The 27,715-nt window shown below is 41.4% G+C and overlaps 1 protein-coding gene across 1 annotated transcript in view; it reads right to left on the reverse strand.

Annotated features, from left to right (window-relative positions):
• SLC16A10 (solute carrier family 16 member 10) overlaps positions 1-26,677 on the reverse strand; it is a 149,821-nt gene extending 123,144 nt beyond the window's left edge. Inside the window, exon 1 of the mRNA XM_066373469.1 lies at positions 26,096-26,677. Within this exon, the coding sequence (XP_066229566.1) occupies positions 26,096-26,435 (340 nt within the window). The 5' untranslated portion in view covers positions 26,436-26,677. The remainder of the gene's footprint in view (positions 1-26,095) is intronic.
• Between the last annotated feature and the right edge of the window lie 1,038 nt (positions 26,678-27,715).

Consider the following 27,715-nt stretch of genomic DNA (forward strand, 5'->3'; position numbering starts at 1 on the left):
ACAGTCAGGAACGGAAAGAGATGAGAAATATCAATCATTAGTTTTTCATTGTGCATTGTGACACCTTAGTTGTTCATTGACTGCTTTCTCATATGTGCCTTGACCGTGGGGCTACAGCAGACCGAGTAACCCCTTGCTTGAGCCAGTGACTTTGGGTCCAAGCTGGTGAGCTTTTGCTCAAGCCAGATAAGCCCGAGCTCAAGCTGGTGACCTCGGGGTCTCGAACCTGGGTCCTTGGCATCCCAGTCTAATGCTCTATCCACTGCGCCACCAACTGGTCAGGCTAAAGAAGCATATTTTGAAAATCAAAAGGTGCCAAAGTTGTCTAGCCCTAAATTAGTCCATAAACTAAGTTAAATCTGTAAAACAGTGACATGTAGGAAAATTGCCATTTATCAACTCTAACCTCTGATTTAGGGTCCCATTTTTGTGTGTTTGTGTATATTTTAAAACAACGTTGATGATCACTTTTCACATTGGGTACAAATCTAAAATTATAAATAAACCCAGAGGAAATGTCTTAATTATTTTTCCAAGAATCTAAGAAAGTATTACACACAGAAAAATGAGAAGTGGAAAAAAAAAATGCTTCATGAAACCCAAACTAGGGATGTTGGGAAAACAGTGTCAGCATGTTTCTCTGAATACATGTAATTCTTCAATGTGAAGATATATGCAAATCAGCTTTTATCAAAATAGATATAGGCATGACAGTCATAATCACATTTTTTATATTTCTAAATATTTTGAATTAATTTCTATAATAAATATCCCCATTAACACTACTTAATGGCTTACACCAGCTTCATATTTAATAACTATACCTAATTAACTTTAAAGTAAGTTCCTTTATCATAAAAACTGTAAGTTTGGATACATAAAATACTGAAGACAGACATCCAAAATAATAAAAATAAAGACCAGAAATCCTACCAATACCAATGTTTCCCAAAACAATTAAGATTACAATGTTCTCTTGTGGTATTGTTTAGTTTCCAAAATTCCCAGTCCTAGGTAGGGCCTGGATATGATCAAGTTTCAGGCAACATTATAGATATTCACCATAACTATTCTGCCTTTTTTTTTTTTTTTTTTTGAGATACAGAGATAACAGCCTTGGCACAATGGGGATAGTAGCAATTATTTAAGTACAAAATAAATGCATTATGTTTTGTTTTACTCACCCCTTTATAACAGGGGAAAACCTGCTTCTTCCTTTCTTATATTGCTCTACTGATAGCCTAAGCACATTTCTGTATGTGATTATGAAATCTAAATATTATACAGGCCCTGGCTGGTTGGCTCAGTAGTAGAACTTCAGCCTGACATGTAGATGTCCCAGGTTTGATTCTGGTCCAGGTCCACAGGAGAAGTGACCATCTGCTTCTACCCCTGACCCTCTCTCTCTTTTCTTCCCACAGACGTAGCTTCATTGGTTTGAGTGAGTTGGCCCTGAATGCTGAGGATGGCTCTGTGGAGCCTCTGCCTCAGGCACTAAAAATAGCTTGGTTGCCAAGCAATGGCCCAAGATGGACAGAGCATCTCTCCATAAGGAGCTTGCCGGGTGGATCCCAGTTCAGGTGAATGTGGGAGTCTGTCTCTCTGTCTCCCTTCTTCTCACTAAAAAAACCCCAAACATATATATAATACAAAATATTCACAATTCATCCTGCCAGTACATCATGGTTTCAAAATGTCCCAAATCAAAACAAACAGTAACAACAATAAACACTATAAACAAATACAAAAAGCAAATGACAAACTGGGAAAAATATTTGCAAATCATATTTACTGACAAATAACTGAGTTTCACAATAAATTAGTAATTCGTACAAATCAGTTTCTTTTTGTTTGTTTGTTTTGACAAAGACAGAGGGAGAGTCAGAGAGAGGGACAGATAGGGACAGACAGGAAGGGAGAAATGAGAAGCATTAATTCTTCGTTGCAGTGCCTTAGTTGTTCAATGAGTACTTTCTCTTATGTGCCTTGATGGGGGTGTGAGTGACCTCTTGCTTAAGCCAGCAACCTTGGGCTTCAAGCCAGCAACCTTCGGGCTCAAGCCAGTGACCATGAGATCATGTCTATGATCCTACACTCAAGCCAGAGACCACACACTCAAGCTGGCGACCTTATTTTCAGGAAATATACAAGCATTTAGGAGAAAGGGGCCATAATATATTCGACTTACTTATTTTAAACAGTTCAGAAAATTTTTTCCTCAAATATATGTGTGTGTATGTATATATACAAACACACAAGAAAGAGCAAGCACAAAAGATAAAGCAAATGGAATAAAATGTTAACACGAGGTAATGAAAAATTTACAGGTATTCTTTACACTATCCTTGTTCTTGCAACTTCATTTCTAAATAAAAAGTTTCTAAAAGTGCAAAAAGAGCATATAACCTTTGACGCAGAAATTTTACTTTTAGGGAATGCATCTACAAATTTACCAACATATGTTAATAATCCATATGTATAAAAATTCATTATAACTGTTTGTAAAAGCAAAAGATGTTTGCCAAGGACAGATAACCCACTCAGTCCCCTTATCATTCATTGGCTTTACTGAACCACACTTAACTTGAGGTCATTTATTATCAGAGTCACAGCAAAGTCCCACCCGTCTTTTTTAGCATGACACCCTCCATTAACTTAACTGTTTGTGTCTTTGGTCCCATTCCTGTTTGGATTATTCTCATTTTTGGCTTTGTCTTCCTGGGGCCCTATTTCCCCAGTCAAATCTAAAGCAGCTTCTCTGGTTGTGAGGAAAGTAAAATTAGGTGCTGATACCTACTCTCAACTGCTTTGAGCTCTTTACAGGTTTCCTTCTTAGTGATTCACTGTTGGCAAACACCACTTGAGATCATTCAGCCATGGGTGTCAGCTAGGACTGAATTAATGAATAAAAAGAGGTTTAAAACTACAACTTTTATGAAATTTATTGACCAGGTTATAGTTTGTCTTTTACCATTTGCAGCATTTTTCCATTATAATTACCACACATTCCTAAAATACAGAGTAAACTGCCAACAAGAATCCCAATTAGGTCAATGGTCTGAATAACAAAGTTTTACCTTCAGGTAGTAATATGCATTTATTTTATTATTTACATTTCTTCAATTACGTTACATATGTTTCGTGTTTATTATCATTCCTCTTTAGTGAATTGTCTGTTCAAGTCCTTTATTTTTATTTTTGGATGGTCTTTGTAAAAACTATAACTTAGGATGATAATGGCATCAAGTCCAACATTTCACCCTTCCTAAAAAAGTAGCCCCTAAAATGTAAATAATTTGGCTGGCTCCCCCTTTCCCTCCTTCTCTCCTTGCAGTACAATAGAAACGGTATTAGATTTGGAGTCTAAGACATAGGTTCATTGCTGAGTCTCTGAGACTTACTTTCTTTTTATTTTTTTAACATATTTTTAATTTATTCATTTTAGAGAGGGGAAGGAGCAAGAAGCATCAACTCCCATATGTGCCTTGACCAGGAAAGCCCAGGGTTTTGAACCAGCGACTTCAGCATTTCAGGTCAGACGCTTTATCCACTGCACCACCACAGGTCAGGCTGGGACTTGTTTTCTTACTTATAATGTAAAGAGGCTGGATTAATTGGTCAGCATGGCACTAAAAGTCTAAAATTACTTGTCTATTGATCTTTTTCTATTCTCTCAATCACCAGCAGCCCCATTCTACCTCTGATGATTTAACTGGGAATTAATTATAGGACATTTTATTTGGTAGCCATAAGTCAGCGGTGATGTTAAAATCAAAAAGTAGTAGTACATATATAAAAAAGAAATGATCCTTCATGTACTCAAAAGTTTGGCTTCTACATACAGCAGGGGATATGTTCCCAGAGCCCCAGTGTATAGTTGTGAAATCGCAGATAGTTCTGAATCCTATATATACCATGTTTTTTCTATACATTCATAACTATGATAAAGTTTAATTTATAAATTAAGCACAGGAAATGATTAATAACAACTACTAATAAAATAGAATAGGCCCTGGCCGTTGGCTCAGTGGTAAAGCGTCAGCCCAGCGTGTGGATGCATATGGATGTCACAGGTTTGATTCCTGGTCAGGACACACAGGAGAAGGGACCATCTGCTTATCCACTCTTCCCCTTCTTTCTCTTCGCTTTCTCTTCTCCTCCTGCAGCCATGGTTCAACTGGGTTCAAACAAATTGGCCTCTGGAGCTGAGGACGGCTCCACAGCCTGTCTGCAACAGAGCAATGGCCCCAGATGGGCAGAGCATCGGCTCCTAGTGGGCATGCCGGGTAAAATCCGGTCAGGGTGCATGCAGGAGTCTCTCTGCCTCCTGTCCTCTCACTAAAATAAAAAAATAAAATAAAATAGAACAATTATAATATACTGTAATAAAAGTTATGTGAACATGATCTCTCTCTCTCTCTCTCTCTCAAAATATCCTACTGCACTGCACTCACCCTTCTTGTGATGATGTGAGATGACACAATGCCTGTGTGGTGAGATGAAATAGGGTAAATGACACAGGCCTTGTGACGTAAAATCAAGGTTACCTGAACACAAGCTCTGTGCTCCTGAGAGGGCTAATCAGTGACTAACAGGCAGATGGCATATCGAGTGTGGACGTGCAGGTACACTCAAGAAAGGGGTGGTTCAAATCTCCGGCAGAATGGAAGAAGACAGCACAGAGTTCATCCCACTATTCAGAACAGTGTGCAATTTAAGACTTATGTATTGTTTATTTCCAGAATTTTCTGTTTATATTTTCAAAACGTGCTTAAACCGTGGAAAACCACAGAAAGCGAATCAAGGACGGGCAGGGGCACTTCTGTAAATAATAAAATTAGTTAAGATTCTACCATCTCAGGGTCAGACTTTGGCTCTTGAAGATGTTAATGACATTATTACAAACAAATAGCTTCAAAGCAAATAACCAAATATTGACTAAAGCAGATATAGTCCAAAAATTTGGTTTATTTGGTAGTGCAAAAGAATAAGCCGGCCACATTGGCTTTGATCCTCCCACTTCTTTTTACCAATCCTCTTCAATAGTCTGATTTCCACACAATCTCACTAGGCCAACTTTCTTCTAAAAGATAAAATTAAATAATCAATATGTGCATTGCTAAAGCAATTTGGCTTAAAATGTTTTAGTTTTATCTTCAAACAGGCCACTTACTTTTAGTGTTCTAGGTATCACCCCATCCTATCATCATCTGCCATTTTCTTAAAGAGACACGCAATATGCTGTTTAAAATACCTGGTTTCCCTGGCCGGTTGGCTCAGCAGTAGAGCGTCGGCCTAGCATGCGGAGGACCCGGGTTCGATTCCCGGCCAGGGCACACAGGAGAAGCGCCCATTTGCTTCTCCACCCCTCCGCTGCGCCTTCCTCTCTGTCTCTCTCTTCCCCTCCCGCAGCCAAGGCTCCATTGGAGCAAAGATGGCCCGGGCGCTGGGGATGGCTCTGTGGCCTCTGCCTCAGGCGCTAGAGTGGCTCTGGACACAACATGGCGACGCCCAGGATGGGCAGAGCATCGCCCCATGGTGGGCGTGACGGGTGGATCCCGGTCAGGCGCATGCGGGAGTCTGTCTGACTGTCTCTCCCTGTTTCCAGCTTCAGAAAAAGCAAAAAAAATAAAAATAAAAAAAAACCTGGTTTCCCGCCTGACCAGGCAGTGGCGCAGTGGATAGAGCATCGGACTGGGATGCGGAAGACCCAGGTTCGAGACCCCAAGGTTGCCAGCTTGAGTGCGGGCTCATCTGGTTTGAGCAGAAGTTACTAGCTTGGACCCAAGGTCACTGGCTTGAGCAAGGGTTTGCTCGGTTTGCTGAAGGCCCATGGTCAAGGCACATATGAGAAAGCAATCAATGAACAACTAAGGCGTCGCAATGCGCAACGATAAACTAATGATTGATGCTTCTCATCTCTCTGTTCCTGTCTATCCCTCTCTCTGACTCTGTATCTGTAAAAAACAAATAAACAAACAAACCTGGTTTCCCCCAAAAAATAAGTACAAAATTTTTTACAAATGGTGAAGTGGGAAATTCACTCAAAATTCTACCACTCCAATGCAACTATTTTTCTTTTTCCATATTCCCTTAATCACTATTCACATCCACCCATGTTTTAAGTCAGTCATGTGATATTTCCTACTCCTTTCATCATCAAACATTTCCCATGTTGCTACATAGCAATCATTATTTACAGTTGCATCATAATCTATAAAGTAGATATTCATTATTTATTTGATAATATGGGGGGCATTTAAGTTGCCCCACCCCTAAAGATTTACTTTCTTGGAGTTGTACTTTCCTACAGTAGTGAGGATCTTCATACATATAGCTTTTTTTCCCGAGGAGTGACTAGGCCATCTCACAGGGAATGAGATCCCAGGTCAAGAGGTGTGACTATACACGATGGGGCGAAAGTAGCTCTACAGTTGTGAGGACAAAAAACACAAGGCTTCATTCTTGTATTATTATTTATTTATTATCATATTATTTTCCAGACGAACAACTGGAAACCTACTTTTACTTACCCCTGTGCTTGGCATTTTTTAATAGGTCTGCCAATTTATTTTTTAACTTAACAGTAAGTACTATTAAACACCTAAGTGTGATACTAAAATATTACAGGATAGGAAAAAAATATTTCTTTCTCATGGAAGTAGAAAGTGAAAAGTCTCAATGGTAGTATGATAAATCAAATACTCCTTTCAGCCTTTCAACTCCTTACCACTTAGGGCATAATAAGCAAACATTCTACTACTCCAGATCCTTCCATCTGGAGGTCAGAGGGCAAAACTGAGACACTCTGTTTAGGCTTCAGTAAAACAGTAAAAACACAGTTTGTAAGCTTCATGACTCTACTTTAAAAGTGTCTATCCAGTCCTGGCTGGCTGGCTCAGTGGTAGAGGGTTGCCTCAGCACGTGGATAGATGTCCCAGGTCCAATTCCTGGTCAGGGCACACAGGAGAAGTGACCATCTGCTTTACCACCCTTCTCCCTCCCCCTTCTCTCTTTCTTTTCTTCCTCTCTCTCTTTCCCTCCTGCAGCTACGGCTCTATTGGTTCAAGTCCATCAGTCCCGGGCGCTGAGAATGGCTCCATGGAGCTACTGCCCCAGATGCTGAAATAGCTCAGTTGTGAACATGGCCCCAGATGGGCAGACCATAGGCCCCAGACGGGGGTTGCTGGGTGGATCCCGGTCCAGGCACATGCAGGAGTCTGTCTCTCTATCTCCCCTTCTCTCACATGGAAAAGAAGAAAAAAATAATAAGAAAAATAAAAAAAATTAATTATAAAGTTGAAGCCCTTTGTGTGGCCCTATCGTCTAACTAACCCTTCACTCCCTTCATAGAGATAAACCACACCCTACATTGGCTATGTATCATTTCTATGCATGTTTTTATATTTTATTACATAAGTATGTTCCAATAAAATACATATATACCTTAATGTCTTCAATTCTAAGATTATATTTTGTTCACATTGTAGCATCTCTAAAATTGGGATATATTTTACAATCCATAACAAAGCATTACATTATAATTTAATCTGCAGGTTTTCCGCTTTTCTTGGGGTACATAAAATAATGGTGCATTTCAGACCATAGTGTTTTATCCAGGAAATATGGTAGTGCTGTTTTACAAAGTTTTTAAATGAAATGCAAATGGTATCATTTTAGACATTCTACAACTTCATATTTTCACTCAATACTCTGTTCTTTTTTTTTTTTCCTTTTTTTTTCTTTTTTTGTATTTTTCTGAAGCTGGAAACGGGGAGGCAGTCAGACAGACTCCCGCATGCGCCCGACTGGAATGCGCCCGACTGGAATCCACCCGGCACGCCCACCAGGGGGCGATGCTCTGCCCATCCGGGGCATCGCTCTGTCGCAACCAGAGCCACTCTAGCGCCTGGGGCAGAGGCCAAGGAACCATCCCCAGCGCCCGGGCCATCTTTTGTTCCAATGGAGCCTCAGCTGCGGGAGGAGAAGAGAGAGACAGAGAGGAAGGAGAGGGGGAGGAGTGGAGAAGCAGATGGGCACCTCTCCTGTGTGCCCCGGCCGGGAATCGAACCCGGGACTTCCACACGCCAGGCCGACGCTCTACCACTGAGCCAACCGGCCAGGGCCAATACTCTGTTCTTGAGACTTACCAATACTGTTACATGTATGTAACATCTTTAAATGTCTTACTTCACCACTACACACCATAGGATTAAGAGTCGTGTAGGTAAGGAGGAAATCTTATGCTTACTAGTTTTAGAAATGGCAACTGTTGTGTTCAAATATGGGTGCTTGACTAAAAGAGGAGTAACACACAGGATAGAAATAAGGGGGAGAAAAAAACCCAAAAGCTGCCTGCTTGATTTGTAAGTAGCTGGGGACAGCACACATCTAAATAACGGAACGTGATAACTCAGGAATAAAAATGATGACAGGAGGAACGTTTCCTGGAAATCTGTGCTGTTGCTACTCCAGAGCCCAGCAGAGACACAACTTGCTCCTGTCAGCCACCCACGCACTAAGATCGCAGGACCTGCCTCACACAGCCAGCTCCTCTCACTCACTCAAAGTGGGCTAACACCACCATCATGACAAAGCAGGCTGCAGTGATGGAGAGACAAGGCAGTGGCTTTTACACAACCCACACGGCAGCTCAGTCTTTGTTTCTTCAGATTCTGCTCCTCCTCCTCCCTCCACCTCACCTCATCTCTCCACTCCCCTATCTCCGTACTCATTTACATTCTTCTATTCTTTAGTTGAGGAAGTCCACTTCAAAGACCTATGTCCATTGTCTGTTTGTCGCTCTCCTACACACACAAACACACACACACACACACTAGCCATAGCAATTCTTCAGTACTAGATTTTACTGATGGCACAGAAGAAAATCCCCATTACTGATTCCTAGAACCAAATTCCATTTTTAACTTATAGAGAATCAAAAGGGGTAAGAAACTGATAGCACTCTAGCTCCTCACAGCACGGTCTTTTCTCTTTCCATATAATCCAAAAATACTTTGCTGGAGGGAGGTATTATTTTTTTAAAAGGGTTTCAATAAGTTTTTCTACAAATATACACCAAGAGCCCTTACTTTTCAGAATCAGAGGACATATTGTGATTATTAGTATAGGAATGCATTATTGTTAATTAATCCATATACATGTGGTTTTTTTCCTTTAACTCCATTTACCCATAAACCAGTTGGAAAAAAATGATAGTGTTTTACTTATTTAATACCAGTTAACACAGACATGCCCATATTAAGCATATTTTTAAATAAATAAAAGTATTACTGAATTTATTCATAAATGTAACTCTAAAAGAAAAATAGAAATCCTAAAATAATTAATAAGCTGTATCATCTTTTTACTTCTTACATTGTTTTGTTTTATTTACATTTTTAAATTTTATTATTATTATTATTGTTATTAAATGAGAGGCGAAGAGGCAGAAAGACAGACTCCTGCATACACCCTGACCAGGATCCACCTGGCAAACCACTTATAGGGCAATGCTCTGCCCATCTGGGGCCACTGCTCTGTTGCTCAGCAACCAAGCTATTTTAGTGCCTAAGGCAAAGTTATGGAGCCATCCTCAGCACCTGCGGCCAACTTGTTCCAGTCGAGCCATGGCTGCAGGAGGGGAGGAGAAGAGAGACAGAGGAGGAGAGAGAGAAGTGAGAGGGGAGGGGTGGAAAAGAAGATGGACACTTCTCCTGTGTGCCCTGACCAGGAATCAAACCTGGGACTTCCACACGCTGGGCCGATGCTCTACCACTGAACCAACCAGCCAGGGCATTAAACTGTCTTTTGTATCTTTAACAAAAGTACTATTTTAAACTCTAGTGTATTATATTTAATATAGGGTAAGAGAACCAAAACAGCCTCAAACCATTTTTTTAGTTTTCTTTCTCCATAACATTACTGTAAATCATAAAATCCACTGGTGTGCTGATGTTTGGAGCGTTCTGCAACTAAAGTTCCTGTTACCTGCTGATGTATTTGAAGTGTGTTTGAACATAAATTATTGGAACATTCTTTCAACTCTCAAATTTGATTAACTCACTTTCTGTCAAGTTATCCTAATTAACCTACAGTCTTCAAGCTTCCAGATTACTGCTGCCAATTCTGTACAACCATTTGTTTAATGCACAATCTGTTCTAATACACTCCAACATGAAATTGCAAATATAAACTCTTTTTGATTTCTACTAATTAACTAGACATCAAAATGTGCCATGCCCTGTAATCTGTATTAATGTGTAAATACAAGTTTTGCCTACTTCATATTAAGCATACAGAAAAAAACGTATTAAACATACAAATTTCTTCAATGAAGGACTTTCATTTATTAAAAAACTTCACGGAATGCCTACTATGTGCCAAGCACTGTGCCAGACAATACAGATATCATTGTAAACATCAGAGACATAGATAGCACCTGCACCGTGAACCTTATATATTTAGTAAAGAGAAGAGACAATAATAAATAATTACAACTAAATAACGAGAAAGCTAATGCCACAACTGTGCCTTATATAGCACCTGCCAAAGTTAAACTCGGTAGTACTGTTATTAATTTCTCAATTTCAAAAATATGAATACTGAATCCAACAAAGGACTCTGTTGAATTTATGGATCAGAACTGATACAGAGAGAGGAAAAAGATGACAAAGTCATGCTTCAAATTAAAATTGTAATATAGTGGCGATGGGTGCACAAAATTGTGAATGCCACTGAAATGTACACTTAAAAAGATTAAAATTGTAGATTTATGTTACACATATTTTACCATAATATTTTAAATAGCATAAAAATTGCACTGGGTTGTGAAATGTTTTTAATCAACTTCACCAAAGACTTAAAACACATGTGTTCTTAGAAGTTTCAGAATGGTATATTAAAAAGTGGAGAAAAGAAGAAGCCAGAAGGCACAGAGCTGAAAATAGAAAATGTGATATTACTTTGCTTCGATTCTCTTCTAGCCTTATATCAATTGTTCAGTTCACCTTCCCTGCTCACATATCCAGCTGCAGAACACAGTTGAGGGGGGTGGAAGCCACAATCTTAGAAACTGGTTTCACTTTAAATTCATGGTTTCCAATCTCAAAACTGTTATCAATCCTTTTCCTTACCACTAGTCAGCTCCCAAACCTTTGCCACTCTCTTCAAATCTGCAATTCAACCCCACACACCACACTTAACAAAGAGAAAACACAGGCCCCTGGCCTCCTGATCCTCGCCAACCTTACCTCCATTTGCTCCGGTTTCTCCTTTCTTCTCTACAGGCCCCAATAGGTGGCACCTCTGGTGAACTCCACCTCCACCAGCTGAGTGCTGGGTTCCCTCATCTCCAATCTGCTCCCTACTCATGAACCTTATTCTATCAATTAGCCACTTGGTAACTTCACCTTCTCTCTCTCTACAGCCTTCTTCTCCTGAAACTACTTCCATCTTTAACAAATTAATTTCTTACCCATCCTTGACCCCAGTCTTCCTCCAGCTACCACCTTATTTCTCCCCTTGATGGTACTTCCTCATTCATTAGCCTGCACCCCCATCTCTACCTCCATTCACTGCCTCACACACTATACTCAGGCCCCACACCCTGCATACCAAGGCCAAAGATCATCAGTGATTTCCTAATGACTCACTTCAGTGAACCCTCTTCAGTCTTTTTTAAAAATAGAAATTCTCAGCCATATTTGACTGTTGATTGACAGTGCCACCCAATCACCCAAGTGAAAACCCATCCTTCAGAGTCCTCCCATTCCCACTATTCCATCTTTTCACAGTCACAATTCCTCCTTTTTTTTAATTTTTTTTTTGCAAGAGAGAGAGAGATAGGAAGGGAGAGAGATAAGAAGCATCAACTCATAGTTGCAGCACTTCAGTTGTTCATTGTTTGCTTCTTACATGTACCTTGACTGGAGGCTCCAGCTAAGCCAGTGACTGCTTGCTCAAGCCAGTGACCTTGGGCTTCAAATCAGAGACCTTTGGACTCAAGCCAGCAACCATGGGATCATATCTATGATCCCACACTTAAGTTGGCAACCCCACGTTCAAGCTGGTCAGCCCATGCTCAAACTCAGGCTTAGGGTTTTGAACCTGGGACCTTAATGTCCCAGGTAGACACGCTAACCACGGCACCACCACTAATTAGGCCACAATTTCTTTTAATTAAAAAAATATATATATAGTATTTTTTATACAGATAAGCATAAAGAATAAAATTAAAACAATAATAAAGTGTGTACAAGAGAAATGAAAACATATGTCCACACAAAGTCTTGCACACAATAGTCATAGCAGCATGATTCATAAAAGGTAAAAACAGAAAACAAGTCAAATGTCCATCAATATATGAATGGATAAAAAAATTGTGATGCAGACATACAACAGAATACTCATTGGCAATAAAAATAAACTATATGCAAAAACATGGGCGAATCTCAAAAGCATCTAAGTGACAGCTAGACACAAAAGAAAACATACAGTATTATTCCATTTACAGAAAATTTCAGAAAAAGCAAAACTATAGTGGCAGTAAACATGTCAATGGTTGCCAGTGGCTGAGGTACAGAAGAAGACTGACTACAAGGGGGCACAAGGGAATATCTTGGGGTGATGGGAAGGCTCCAGGTCATCACTGTGATGTTGGTTACATGACTGTATACATTTGTCAGAACTCACCAAATTGTAAACTTAAAATTATTAAATTTTAACATTATGTAATTATCCCTCAATAAAGTTGACTTTTAAAAATTAATTAAAGTGAGTCTTTAAAAATGGGTCCTAGTTAAGATTTCTAAATTTGTATTTGTTTTCTAAATGTCCTTATCTACATTTTAATTCTATAGAAATTCAATCCCATATGTGGTATTGTTTCTCATAATGACACAAATCCTTTTCAACTGATTGGAAACAATACATAGTAGAATTCTGTTTTTTTTCCTATGACATAAGCATGTGAATCTGTTATTACCAAAGTGGCAACGCTGTGTGATAAATAAATTGCATGTCTCTGATTCTAACCACACAGCAATCTCATTTGCTCTCAAATACAGAGATGCTTTGGGAAACTTCTAAATGAAAACCTCAAAATCCAAACGATGAACATAAGAGTCTGCCTTTGAGACACTATACCCATGAAGAAAACAAAGCAAGGATTTCCTCATCTTTTTATTTCTTTGGGACTTGCAGTATATTTTTTTCCTTATTTCCACTCCCACACCTAGCACCTAATAAATACAGTTCTTAAACAATGTTGACCACTGGCTCTGGCTGGGTGGCTAAGTGGACAGAGCATTGTTCTGGCACGCCAAGATAGTGGGTTCCATCCTCAGTCAGGGCACATATGAGAAGCAATCAATGAGTACACAACTAAATGGAACAGCTAAGTGGAATGATGAGTTAATGCTTCTCTCTCTCTTTCTTCTTTCTTCCCCTTCCTCTCAAATAAAAGGAAAAAAAATGTTTAATGTCAAGTCCTTCAAGATATTTATTTACTGCATAAATGGAATTGCTATTACCAAAGACTCATTTCCTAAATAATCTATATTTAAACAAATTTTATAACATTATTAACTTGCCTAATTTTAGCAACCAAAACACATATACAGGTCACAAGCCTTTACCTGTTCAGGTAATTTTATTAATCCTCAGATCGGGTAAGGCTATTCATGCCTACCTGAGAATCACAAGGTAGTATATTAATGTCTTTTCCCTGTTGTTCCATATACAGTTCCCAGAGTTACAGAATGATCATACTGCAGCACAGGAGAGAGAAGGCTGAAGGCAACTCGTTTCCATTCACTTATCATTAGACTTAGAAAAACTGATCAATTTTGACAGTTCTAACTCACTGACTTGCTTTCCAAAAAGCTAAGAATGTCTCCAACTAAATAGAGTAATTATCCAAAGATTAATGACCAATGATCAATTTATCCTCTTAAGTGACCATAAATAATAGGGATTACACTGCCTTGACATTTTTCCATAACCCATTCTTTTTTTTTTTTTTTTTTTTTTTTTTTTTTTTTTTTCATTTTTCTGAAGCTGGAAACAGGGAGAGACAGTCAGACAGACTCCCGCATGCGCCCCACCGGGCTCCACCCGGCACGCCCACCATGGGGAGACGCTCTGCCCACCAGGGGGCGATGCTCTGCCCATCCTGGGCGTCGCCATGTTGCGACCAGAGCCACTCTAACGCCTGAGGCAGAGGCCACAGAGCCATCCCCAGCGCCCGGGCCATCTTTGCTCCAATGGAGCCTTGGCTGCGGAAGGGGAAGAGAGAGACAGAGAGGAAAGCGCGGCGGAGGGGTGGAGAAGCAAATGGGCGCTTCTCCTGTGTGCCCTGGCCGGGAATCAAACCCGGGTCCTCCGCACGCTAGGCCGACGCTCTACCGCTGAGCCAACCGGCCAGGGCTCCATAACCCATTCTCAGTTACCACCAGACACCCAAAGTCATCAGGATGAATTAGAGGAAGAAGGCAGATTAATTGGATTAAGCATTACTTTTACCTATTTTTTCCCCAAAAAGAATAATAGTTTGCCTTTTAAGTGGCTTAGTATTTGTTCCTAATCAAAGTTACAAAAAAAACAAAACCAATTACCACATATACAAAAGTAATTATCCTAGCATACACATAACAAATGAACTCTAAGTTATAGAAAACAGTGTATTTTAAAGTGTATACCAAAAAAGTATGTATAACTCTTTTGTGATTCCCAACCATTGGTATTTACAAGTCTCTTTCTGTCTGGTGTGTTGGCACAGGACTTAAGACTATATGGTTTCTATTACTCAAATTCTGAAGAAAAAATATTTTAGTTAAACTTCTCTTTTCCTCCTTTCCCCGTAATTATTAGATGTCAGATTTACTTGTCAGCAAGCCAGTACTTCAGTCCACCCCAGCCAGCAACAGCATGGTCAAAATACTGCCTTAAACCTTGTCATTTGCTTTAATTCAGACCTTGTAAATGAAGCCAAATGATATTAAAAGATGAAAGAGTTACTGGAAGGGTAGGGTGTCTCGGCTTACAAAATAAGGCAGACACCCTCTTCTTGCACAACTATCAATTCCCTTTTCATCCACCCCCTGCTTTTACTGGTTCTTCCTCCAGGGTCACTGCACTTCCAGCACCTTCAGCTGGGCTTCAATCACAAGAGAGCAATTCAGGACCTGAGTTCTGAGAGATTACAGCACGGCACATGGGTCAACATACACACCCACACAGAGACAGTGCCAACCTGCTCAGTAACAATACTGTTTGACATATCTGTTGTGCTTTATACATCCAAAACACTGACATTCTATTACCGTGAGTCTCATTGCTATACTGAGTGACAGGAAACTAAGGCAAAATACAACTGTGTGTAGCCAGGGAACTATATAGTTATTATCTGAACTAGAACTGACTCCATTTCCGGCCAGCGAGCACCACAAGAACACAGACAACCCTTCCTCTGCCTGTCAAACCTCAGTTGTCTAGTGTGCATGTACAACCGCAAGTCAGGTTTCTTAACAAAGTGTACGATATTCCACCCTTGTCCTAGTCAAAAAAGAACATAATTTCATTTGTTTTAATTTTTTAAGAGTTTTCCTAAACAACTTTTTTTATTTTCTTTTATTATTTATTTAGTGAGAAGAGGAGAGGCAGAGACAGACTCCCACATGAGCCCTGACTGGAATCCAACCAGCAAGCCCACAGGGGGGTGATGCTCTACCCATCCCCCCGCCGCCGCCCCCCCCCCCCGGCTCTGTTGCAACTGGAGCCATTTTTTAGCACCTTAAGTGGAGGCAATGGAGCCATCCTCAGTGCCCGGGGACAATTCTCCTGTGTGTCCTGATCAGGAATTGAACCTGGGACTTGCACATGTTGGGCCGACACTCTACCATTGAGCCAACCAGCCAGGACCTTAAACAATTTTTTTTTTTTTTGTATTTTTCTGAAGTTGGAAACGGGGAGGCAGTCAGACAGACTCCCGCATGCGCCTGACCAGGATCTACCCGGCACGCCCACCAGGGGGCGATGCTCTGCCCATTTGGGGCGTTGCTCTGTTGCAACCAGAGCCATTCTAGCGCCTGAGGCAGGGGCCATAGAGCCATCCTCAGCGCCTGGGCTAACTTTGCTCCAATGGAGCCTTGGCTGCGGGAGGGGAAGAGAGAGACAGAGAGGAAGGAGGGGAGGGGTAGAGAAGCAGATGGGCGCTTCTCCTGTGTGCCCTGGCCGGGAATTGAACCCGGGACTCCTGCACGCCAGGCCGACGCTCTACCACTGAGCCAAACGGCCAGGGCCTAAACAATTTTTTAAAGAGTGAGCCTACACTTAAAAGTTGGCTGTTTTCATTATGAATTGTGAATGAAGTAGCTGACTCAGTTACTCTATGTGTAAAGGCTAACCTACAAGATAACATTACCTGCCTGTTGAACGAGTTTTCCACCACAGTCAATACATTTCAATTAGAAATACATAAATTAATTGAAATGATTCTAAGCTATTCTCACAATCTCTTGGCCTAAAACATCTTGAAAGTAAGACTTACAGACTGGCTTAACTACATCATGAATGAAAGAAACCATAAATGCCAACAGTCTCTGAAGTCTTGTTAAATTAAAGGAAAAAATGACAAAGTCATAAGACTAAGTTTTGGAAATACTTAAGACAATGATAGTAAAAATACAATCCTTCCTTTGGAAAGTTACAAATCTGAATTTGAGAAATCTAAATGCTGGAAAGACTTCTTAAGGGATGAAGTTTTGTTACTTTTAAATAAGATGATTTCAGTGGAAACTACCTAGAAGCAGCCCCCAGAGCTGCTTGAGACAGAATTCCTGGTTTTTACTATTACAACATGTTTCTCTTAGAGACATATGCTCTTCCCAAAGCTCTACCTCTGGCCTCAGCTTCACTCTGAGGCTCCAGGTTTACATTTCCAGTTATCTGCTTGGCATCATCCTATGATGTTTTGCTGGCAGTTAACAGTCATATGTCTAATACCTGAGTCAGCCTTTCTCTGTCAACTCCTTTTCACAGATCTGGGTCCTATCAATGGCACCAGCCATCACTGTCTACATAATCTGTAGGGGACACAGCTGAAAATGAAAATGTGGGGCCTCCCAGTTCAAAAATTATTTACACGCAGTCTCCAGACACAGGCATCATCTGTTTCCATGTCCTGCCACAACCGTCATTTGCCAGAATTCCTTCAGTCCATTCTGTGAAATGTCTCACATAAGCCCCTTCCTTTCTTCTTCTGCCGCGGCACCTCAAATCTCACCTGGCTTTCAGCCAAGGACTTCATAACTGCTGTTCTTCCTATTTATTTCCTTTTGCAATCCACTCACATGTTTTGAAGGCCCTCTTCAGAAACCCTCATTATCTTCCCACTGCCTGTCTGTTAAATAATGTCTGAATTGCTTAACTCAGCATTCAAACCTTCCATTCACCAACCACCTCCTTCCAACCTACCTTCTAGGACTTTCCTTTACACACTCTAGGCTCTAACCAAACCACACTCCTTGTTGTTCACTTAATAAGCCCAGGGTATATATAGTTCAGTATAAAGAACCTGGGTCCTGATGCAAGAGATTTAAGTTCAAATCCAGCCCCTCTACTTACTAGTCTCAGTTGCCCATATAAAACATGAAGATCGTAATAAGAATAATATCATAGGATTGTTGGATAAAACAAACTACACAGTAAAACATTCATTATCAGACTTTACTAGCCCTTGCCCAGGCCCTACACCCCCACATGCAATACCTTTTTCTGCTAAATCTGCTGAGGACTGTTTACCACTCCTTTTAAAGCCCAACTCAAAAGCAACCTCTGGGAAGCCTTCCCTGGTCGGCGCAGTCAGAAGTCACTTTGCCTTCCTCTAAAATCCTCTTATTTACACTGCACTTAACACGGGTAGCATATTGCTTTCGAGTTATGTACATAGCATTCTGTCTGCCCTCATAACCTCTCACAAACATGGAGTAAGTCAAATTTATGTTTCTTGCATGGCCCCTAGTACATAGTTTTTGCTCAATAAATTTAATGATTTTTATATAACTTTTAAAAATCCAACAGAAGCAAAGAATTATTTTAAACACACATAGACTCGGACTAATTAAAGCTATTTTCAACAGAATTAGCCAGGTCCAGAGAAGGTCGAAGCAAGGTAAGAGACAGGACTGCTCTTGCAGACTGAGCCTCTGAGGGATGAGCTGTCACCTGGAAGAGTCATAAAGAACTCATGGCTAAGTCTCCAGATGGTTAACTTCCAATACCACTCTCAACCCCAAGAAAGGCCTTAATCAAAACCTGCACTGAGAGAGCAGAGGAAAGGGAACAAGGGTGTGTCCCACCTGCCAAAGTGTGTCAAGAGATAATCTGGCCCTGGCCAGCTGGCTCAGTCAGAGTGTGGTCCCAAAACATCAAGGCTATGGGTTCAATCCCCGGTTCTTCAGGAAGCAATCAATGAATGCACAACTAAGTGGGAACAACAAATGAATTCTTCTCTCTCCTTCTCACTCTCTCTCTCTCTCTTCTCAGGCCTTCCTATTATTCCCACCTGTGGTATCAAAGTTTTACTCCAAATTTATTGACTGGTATGTGTCCTCTTATATTTCTAGATATTATGTATAATTGCCAAGGCATTTTCTGCTCCTAAAGGCTTCAAAAACTGGGAGAACACAAAGCCGTAAAAGCAACGAAAAATGACTTAAAACTAATTTTTGAAAATACCAGTGGCACTTATCAAATTGATCAAAATAAACCTAGCATGGGTAGGGTTTTCAGGAAGCCAGTGGATTGCTGGGGCAAAGTAAAGCAATTTAAGTTCTCTAGAGAACAAGCTGGCAGTATGGAACAAGTGTTATCAAGTTTTCATACCCTTTGGACCAGTAATCTCACTTTTGGACATATACCTAAAGGAAGCAATCCAAAGAGGGGGAAAAACAATTTGTTTAAAGATGTATACACATATGCTACTTACACCACATAACACTACTTGCAATTCACACACCAGCCAAGGAGGCTGGCTGAATAACCTGAGGTAACCAACCAGTAAGGTAGAATATTACACTTACTGAAAACACTAGGTACACTATATGATATAGAAAAACATACCTTAAAGAAAATGTTCACTGAGAAACAGAAAACAAAGTAAATATTTACATTTAAATCTATGATTCCTTATTTTCAATTCTGAAAGTTTTTTGTAAAATGGTATCAACACTCCCTTGGAAGCAAAACATGATCTGAACTCACATGAGGCTATTTATGATCTCTATCTGTCCCATTTGCTCTGAATACCCAAACCATTTTGTTGCAGAAATATCAATGTATTCAATTACAGGGTGCTGCCTTGAGGGCTGTTAAAAAATATAGGTGTATATACCAGATTACTTTCTCAAAATCCAAAACTAATCTGAACCCCAAACATATCTAGTCCCAAGAGTTTCAGATGAGGGACTTTGGCTCTGTACTGATGACCTCTATGCATATGGAACAACATATGTACATATGCATCAGTTATAAATTTAAAGTAAAAGTTAAAGTTTGATATTCCTAGGTTTTGTTGTAAACAGTGCTTTATAGGAGTGTACTCTTTCAGGAAGGCTCCTAAAAATGGCTACCTCTGCATGAACATATGGAAAGAGAAATAACTGTAGATAAACCAAATCCCTCTCCAAATAATTACAAGTTCCAAACCAAAAGAACTGAACTTGTCACAATTTCTTTTTACTTAGACTCAAGTAGATTCCTATCAAGGATTTCACAGCATTTCTGGAATAGGGTCAGTCATCTGTCCTACTAACAATCATTTACAAGTTTATTGAAAGAAATAATAAACCCTCAGGGGGTTTTTTGTGGGGTTTTTTTTTAAACTTGCCTGGCCTGTGGTGTTGCAGTGGATAAAGTGTCAACCTGGAACGATGAGGTCGCCGATTCAAAACCCTAGGCTTGCCTGGGTGGCACAGTGGATAGAGCACTGGCCTGGGATTCTGAGGACCCGGGTTCGAAACCCCAAGGTCACCAGCGAGAGTGTGGGCTCATCCAGCTTGAGCACAGGCTCACCAGCTTGAGCATGGGATCACAGACATGACCCCATGGTCTCTGGCTTGAGCCCAAAGGTCGCTTGAAACTCAAGGTTGCTGGCTTGAGCCTCAGGTCACTGGCTTGAGCACTTGCTCTGTTGTAGCCCCACGGTCAAGGCACATATGAGAAAGCAATCAATGAACAACTAAGGTGCCTCAACAAAGAATTGATGCTTCTCATCTCTCTCTCTTGTTTGTCCCTCTCTCTGAAAAAAGAACAACTATCATACAGACACAAATATGAGTCTATTATCTCTTCGGATCCTTCTCTAATCTTTATCTCTCCAAACCCCACACACAAAAAAATCAACAACAATTTAATGTGCAATGCCTGGTTGGACTCAGGTATGATTAGTACCACATGAACTAGTTTTTTGTTGCTTTTTTTTTTTTTTAGGTGAGAGGATAGTGAGGCAGACTCCTGTATGCACCCCTACCAGGTCCACCCCACAACCCCTGTCTGAGACCAATGCTCTATTCAACCAAGCTATTTTTAGCACCCAAGGCTGATGTGCTCAGACCAATTGAGCTATCCTCAGGGCATGAAGCCATCACTGGAACCAATCAAGCCACTGGCTGTGGAAGGGGAAGAGGGAGGGAGAGGAAGAGAGGGAGTGGGGAAGGGAAGGGGAGGGGGGGAGTGGGAGAGGGTGGGGGAGAGTAAGGGGGAGGAGGAAGGGGAGTGGGAGGGCGGCCAGAGGAGCAGATGGTCACTTCTCTTGTGTGCCCTGACCAGGAATTGAACCCAGGATATCCATACACCAGGCTGACCCTCTATCCACTGAGCCAACTGGCCAGGACATGATCTACCTTTTAATGATTGTCTACCTGATATGAAATATCTCCACTTTGATCCAAAAACAAAATGAGGCCAAATAATCTAATCTTATTCAAAATCAGGTCCCTTTGCCAGTTCCAGTGTATTCCATGATAAACACTTTCCTCTGAGTAGGAAACAAAACATACACCTATAACTAAAACTCCACTCATCTATCATTTATTCCTACAAAATGGCTTATTCTTAGGGCAAGTTTACCATTAGTTTTCTTTTTTAACTTATTACAACTTTTATTAAACAAACCAAATCCAAGAATGTTTCAGTGCCTTGCCTTACTAGAGGGCTGCCTCACAAATGAACTATCATTTCTGGAGAGGAAGAAGCCATAGCTTCAGGCACATAACTGAAGTTTGGCCGCGTTTCATCATAAATGCTCCAACATCACCAGGGACAGAAGGCTAAGTCTGAAGACTAATATTTCTAATGTTAATGGTGGATTTTAAAAATATTAAAATGTATACTATTATAAAAGCAATACTATTCAACACAGAAAAAATTAGAAGGTACAAATAAACAAAAAGTAAGAAACCCCAAAACCCAGAGTTCAGGGATAACTACAAAATTGGGGGTATTGCTACCACAACAAAGGTAACTTCTGCCTCCATCTACACAGAAACGTCAATCAACTTTGCAGAATGTCACTGTTTAAACAGCCACTGACAAGTGTGAGTCCTTTGAGATGCTGTCATTTGAAAGTGGAACATGAAGTCAAAACTAATAAAAGGGATAATTAAGCAAGATGAAAAGGTTTTTACTACTAAAAACAGTCACTAGACTAACCAATTCAACTTGCCATTAATACCTATATACCCAGAAAAATCAGTAATTATCTCCATTTAATGAATAGTGGCTTTCTATTTTTACAAAATGTATCTCATAATTTGGTTTTGGATCCAGTTCAAGTTTGTCACAAGAATACATTTTGACTTTCTGAGCACACACAGAATACTATTGACATGATTTACTTTTTAGCAAGGAAAAAAAAATGGGTAAGAGCTGAACCGCAGAGCAATGCACCTTTCCCTGACTTTTAACCATTTTCCATTTAACCATTAACTGACCTTTCATCGAGCTTTAACTATCTAATTATAGGAAAACATACTTTGAATTGACCATTAACTGACCTTTCATCGAGCTTTAACTATCTGATTATAGAAAAATATACAGTGGTCCCTCATCTATCGCAGGGGTTAGGTTCCAGAACCCCGTGATAGGCGAAAATCTACGAAGTAGCGACCTTGTATTTATTTTATTATTTATATACATTTTAAGGCTTTATAAACCCTTCCCACCTGTTATAAACCTTTCCCACACTATTAACCTTTCCCATGCTTATTTTGCTTATTTTACTGCAAAAATAATAAATATATTAAAATACCTATATACCTCAAAATCCCACGAGATAGCAAAAAGCTGCGATACAAAATTAGATACAATTTAAAAATCCACAATACAGGGAGACCGCGAAAAGTGAACTGCGATATGGCGAGGGACGACTGTACTCAAATTAAATTTAAAACTCCAGTCAGCAGTTCTCAAGCGGGGAGACTGGAGTGGAGAAGGAAGTAAGCACTGTTCCCCCTCATTAAGATGCATATCAGAAGTTCCAGAGAGACATGTTTAGTTTTTTAAGAAAATACTCAATAGAAAACCCAGAAATAAAACCACATATAGTCAAATAATTTTTGATAAAGGGGCCAACAACACACAATGGAGAAAAGAAAGCCTCTTCAATAAATGGTACTTGGAAAACTGGAAAGCCACATGCAAAAGAATGAAATTGGACTACAGTTCGTCCCCCTGTACTAAAATTAACTCAAAATGGATCAAAGATCTAAACATAAGACCTGAAACAATAAAGTACATAGAAGAAGACATAGGTACTAAATTCATGGACCTGGGTTTTAAAGAGCATTTTATGAATTTGACTCCAAAGGCAAGAGAAGTGAAGGCAAAAATTAATGAATGGGACTGCATCAGACTAAGTTTTTGCTCAGCAAGAGAAACTGATAACAAAATAAACAGACAGCCAATTAAATGGGAAATGATATTTTCAAACAACAGCTCAGATAAGGGCCTAATATCCAAAATATACAAAGAACTCATAAAACTCAACAACAAACAAACAAACAAACCAATAAAAAAATGGGAAGAGGACATGAACAGACACTTCTCCCAGGAAGAAATACAAAGGGCCAACAGATATATGAAAAGATGCTCATCTTCTTTAGTTATTAGAGAAATGCAAATCAAAACTGCAATGAGATACCACCTCACACCTGTTAGATTAGCTATTATTAACAACACAGGTAATAGCAAATGTTGGAGAGGCTGTGGAGAAAAAGGAACCCTCATACACTGTTGGTGGGAATGTAAAGTAGTACAACCATTATGGAAGAAAGTATGGTGGTTCCTCAAAAAACTGAAAATAGAACTACCTTATGACCCAGCAATCCCTCTACTGGGTATATACCCCAAAAACTCAGAAACATTGATACGTAAAGACACATGCAGCCCCATGTTTATTGCAGCATTGTTCACAGTGGCCAGGACATGGAAACAACCAAAAAGCCCGTCAATAGATGACTGGATAAAGAAGATGTGGCACATATACACTATGGAATACTACTCAGCCATAAGAAATGATGACATCGGATCATTTACAGCAAAATGGTGGGATTCTGATAGTATTATACGAAGTGAAATAAGTAAATCAGAAAAAACCAGGAACTGCATTATTCCATACGTAGGTGGGACATAAAAGTGAGACTAAGAGACATTGATAAGAGTGTGGTGGTTACGGGGGGAGGGGGGAGAGGGAGAGGGAAAGGGGGAGGGGGAGGGGCACAAAGAAAACTAGATAGAAGGTGACAGAGGACAATCTGACTTTGGGTGATGGGTATGCAACATAATTGAATGACAAGATAACCTGGACATGTTATCTTTGAATATATGTATCCTGATTTATTGATGTCGCCCCATTAAAAAAATAAAATTATTAAATTTAAAAAATACTCAATATTATAATTCTGTTGTTTTTTTTATTTTTTTTGCATTTTTCCGAAGCTAGAAACAGGGAGGCCGTCAGACAGACTCCCACATGCGCCCGACCAGGATCCACCCGGCATGCCCACCAGGGGGCGATGCTCTGCCCATCGGGGGCATCGCTCTGTTGCATCCAGAGCCATTCTAGCGCCTGAGGCAGGAGCCACAGAGCCATCCTCAGCGCCTGGGCCATCTTTGCTCCAGTGGAGCCTTGGCTGCGGGAGGGGAAGAGAGAGACAGAGAGGAAGGAGAGGGATAGGGGTGGAGAAGCAGATGGGCACTTCTCCTGTATGCCCTGGCCGGGAGCCGAACCCGGGACTCCTGCACGCCAGGCCAATGCTCTACCATAATTCTGTATTTAAAAAAAGCAAAACAAAAATAGAATCCTAATTATCTGCAAAATAAACTAAAAATAAAGTGACAAAATCTTTGCTGGTGGATAAATACTTGGCTTTATCTTATGAATATTAGCGATCCTCAATCAGAGGGTAAACTACCCTTGGAGGTGTGTATCCATTTCAGGGACCAGGAGAATTCTAATCAAGAGGGAACAAAGAAGGTTAGAAACATTGTTTTGGTCCATATGTATTATTTCAAACTTGTATTTCATATGTTAGTCCCATAGTTAAAAATTAGTGAGCCTGACCAGGCAGTAGTGCAGTGGATTGAGCATCGAACTGGGATGCTGAGGACCCAGGTTCAAAACAGCGAGGTCGCCAGCTTGAGTGCGGGCTCATCTGGCTTGAGTGTGGGGTTGCTGGCTTGAGTGTGGGATCATAGACATGACCCCATGGCCGCTGGCTTGAGCCTAAAGGTTGCTGTCTTGAGCAAGGGATCATTCGCTCTGCTATAGCCCCGCCCCCAGGCACAAATGAGAAAGCAATCAGTGAACAACAAATGGTAACTGTCAGTTCAGCCTCCTTGAGCTTTTCCCTCCTAGATACCTGATACTCATATAGAAAAGACACAAAATTATTTGTTTGCCATTACATATGCATAAACTTTTTAATGGTAACCTTTCTTACAAAGAAAGTAATGATTACATTTTTAACACTTTTGTACCTACCCTTGTGACCTGCATAACACAGCAGCTTCAAGAGCTATTTATAGAACAGAAATTCCAGGGTAAATATGGTACCTAACTTAATACATGCGCAAGGAGACAATGTACAATAATATTCATTGCAGCATTGTTTATAGTAAATTTGGAAGTAGTCTAAATGTCTATTAAAGGGGCAATGCATAAATAAAATACAAAATAGTCCTACAACGGAAAACCAAGAGTTAAAATAAAAAAATTTGGCTAGCAGCTCAAATTGAAGTATTATATAGATAAATTGCAGACATAACAGAGTAAAAGAAAAGCAAATTGCAGAACAACACTTATAGGAGAATATTATTTATATAATATATAAGATTTTAAAACTCTGGACATTACCTCTGCCTTAAAACTTATTATAACAGTCTTGCATATTTATTATATGCACACTAAAGACCTAAGGAATATTCACTCTAAAAATAACAGAAAACTAAGGTTTTTAAAAGGCAATTAATCATATAAAGTCCTCCAAGTGAGGGAGGAGGGCTTCTAATTTAGCAATGGAAATCACTTAGCCCTTTAAGTCATAAGAGGTGTATTCTATCTCCATTCTGCTACTCACCAAGCCACTTTTATTTCACCAAGCTTTAGTGTGCTCACCTAAATGGGGTTGACAATGCCTGAATGCAGGATAAAGTGAAATAATATATGTAAAAGAGTTATGCAGAAGGTCTTGGACTTGTTTTTTGCCTAATCAGTTAAGAGACCACGTATTAACGCTGGGGGGAAAAGGTTGAGTCTGCACCTTTATCATCTACTCTGGTAAATCGTTAAGCACGACAAAGAACACAACAGGAAAAGGTAAACCCTCACCTTTCCCTTCCCTAATCTGGCTGCCTCCTCTGCTTTCCGTATTTGGCCCAGCCGTGCCCTCCACCCCCAAAAAAACCCAGGCACACAGGGACCGTCCGAGACGCACACGCCGGCGTGGACCCACACTTCGGACGCGGAACGCGTCTGGGCGGCTGCGGGGGCCAAGCGTGTCCCCCGGGACTGGCCGCGGCGGGCGCCGCGCCTCACCTGTCTTGAAGACCATCTGGTCATCGTCCTTGGACCCGAAGGTATTCAGCATGGCCACGAAGAGCACCCCACAGGCGTTCTGGACGCCAAACACCGACCCGTTGCACCACATGGCCGCCAGCATCACCAGCCAGCCCCAGCCGCCCTCGGGAGGCTGAGGGGGGTCGGCACCCGCCGGCCCCGCCAACTCCACCTCTACCTCCACCTTCTCGGCGGCCGCCTCGGGAACGTCCGAGGGTCCCAGGCCGGGCGGCGAAGCAGCCCCCATGGGCGCGGGGCCGAGCGACTCTGTCTCGCTCGTCCCCTGCGTGGCGGCGGGCGTCGCAGGGGAGGGCACCATGGCCCCAGCCTGTCCCGTTGGGCGCCGCGGGAGCGCGTGTTCCCGGCGAGCTGCCGGAGGAGTTGCCCAGAGACCGGCGGACGGGCTGGTGAGGCCGCGGCGAGAGCTGTGGAGCCCGGGGCTGGCAGGCGGCGCAGGGCGCGGAGCCTGCTGCGAGGAAGGCGCTTGCACAGCGGCGCCTCAGGGTTAGCACTCCGGCCTCCCGACACACAGCTCCGCAGCCCGACGGAGCCGAGGCCCCAGCGGCGGGCACTTAAAGACGCCCCCCGCCCCGCCAGCTGGCTGGGGGCGTGGCCGGCAGGGGGACGTGCTCAGGGTGTTCAGATGATTGGGCTTCCGGGGAGCGGAGGCGGGGCCCGCTCCTCACCCCGGCTGAGCGCGGTCCCAGGTGCTGGCGGGTGGTGGTAACTGCGCGCGCTTCCTGCGGAGCCTCCTCCTACCGAGTGCGGGGTCACAGCTAGGTAGGTCATCCGGCCTCAAAGTGTTAACGGAAGGCACGCGTCTCCTGGGTACAGACTGGTGGGTCTGCAGGGCAGCAGTATGGAATCTTTAGTTTCAGCTCACTGATAGCCTGACAACCAAACATTGTCTCTTTGTTTTGTTTTTTGGCATTCAGTTCTAATTACTAATTATAACATATAAGAAACATTATGCCACCTGCTTACTTAAAAGCGGAGTAGGAGGCCTTGTTTAATTACTTTACTCCTACATTCATATACAATTTCCTTTAAATACTTGACACACTGACAAGCTCATTTTGGAAGTTTTGACAGACAGCAAGTAAACATCACTTTTAAACTACAGCACAGCTGTTTGCACTTAAACACTAACACCTGTATGCAACTTCTCTGTCCCCTGAAGCATGGAATAACAATGTATGAAAAGAAAGAAAAGTAATTGGCTATTCAGTATTGAGCACAACTACTTAATTTCTGATTCATCACTCCAAAGTCAAAATATGCTAGTTACTTTATGTGCCTACCACTGTGATGAAGTACACTGATGAGTGTGGTTGATCACATTTCTTCCTCTACATCAGGGGTCTCCAACTCGCGGCCCGCGGGCCACATCCGGCCTGCCCACCAATTTTGTGCGGCCCGCAGACTAATCAAACTTCGTGGATTAGTCTGTGGGCCAGTCTGTGGGCCGCACAAAATTGGTGGGTGGGCCGCATGCGGCCCGCGGGCCCGAGTTTGAGACCCCTGCTCTACATGCACATAAGCTAGTAGGAAAAGGCCCTGGGGTAGGAGACTCAGATGATGTACTATGATACATATTCA

The sequence above is a fragment of the Saccopteryx leptura genome, chromosome 3 (genome assembly GCF_036850995.1).
Source record: "Saccopteryx leptura isolate mSacLep1 chromosome 3, mSacLep1_pri_phased_curated, whole genome shotgun sequence".
NCBI lineage: Eukaryota > Metazoa > Chordata > Mammalia > Chiroptera > Emballonuridae > Saccopteryx > Saccopteryx leptura.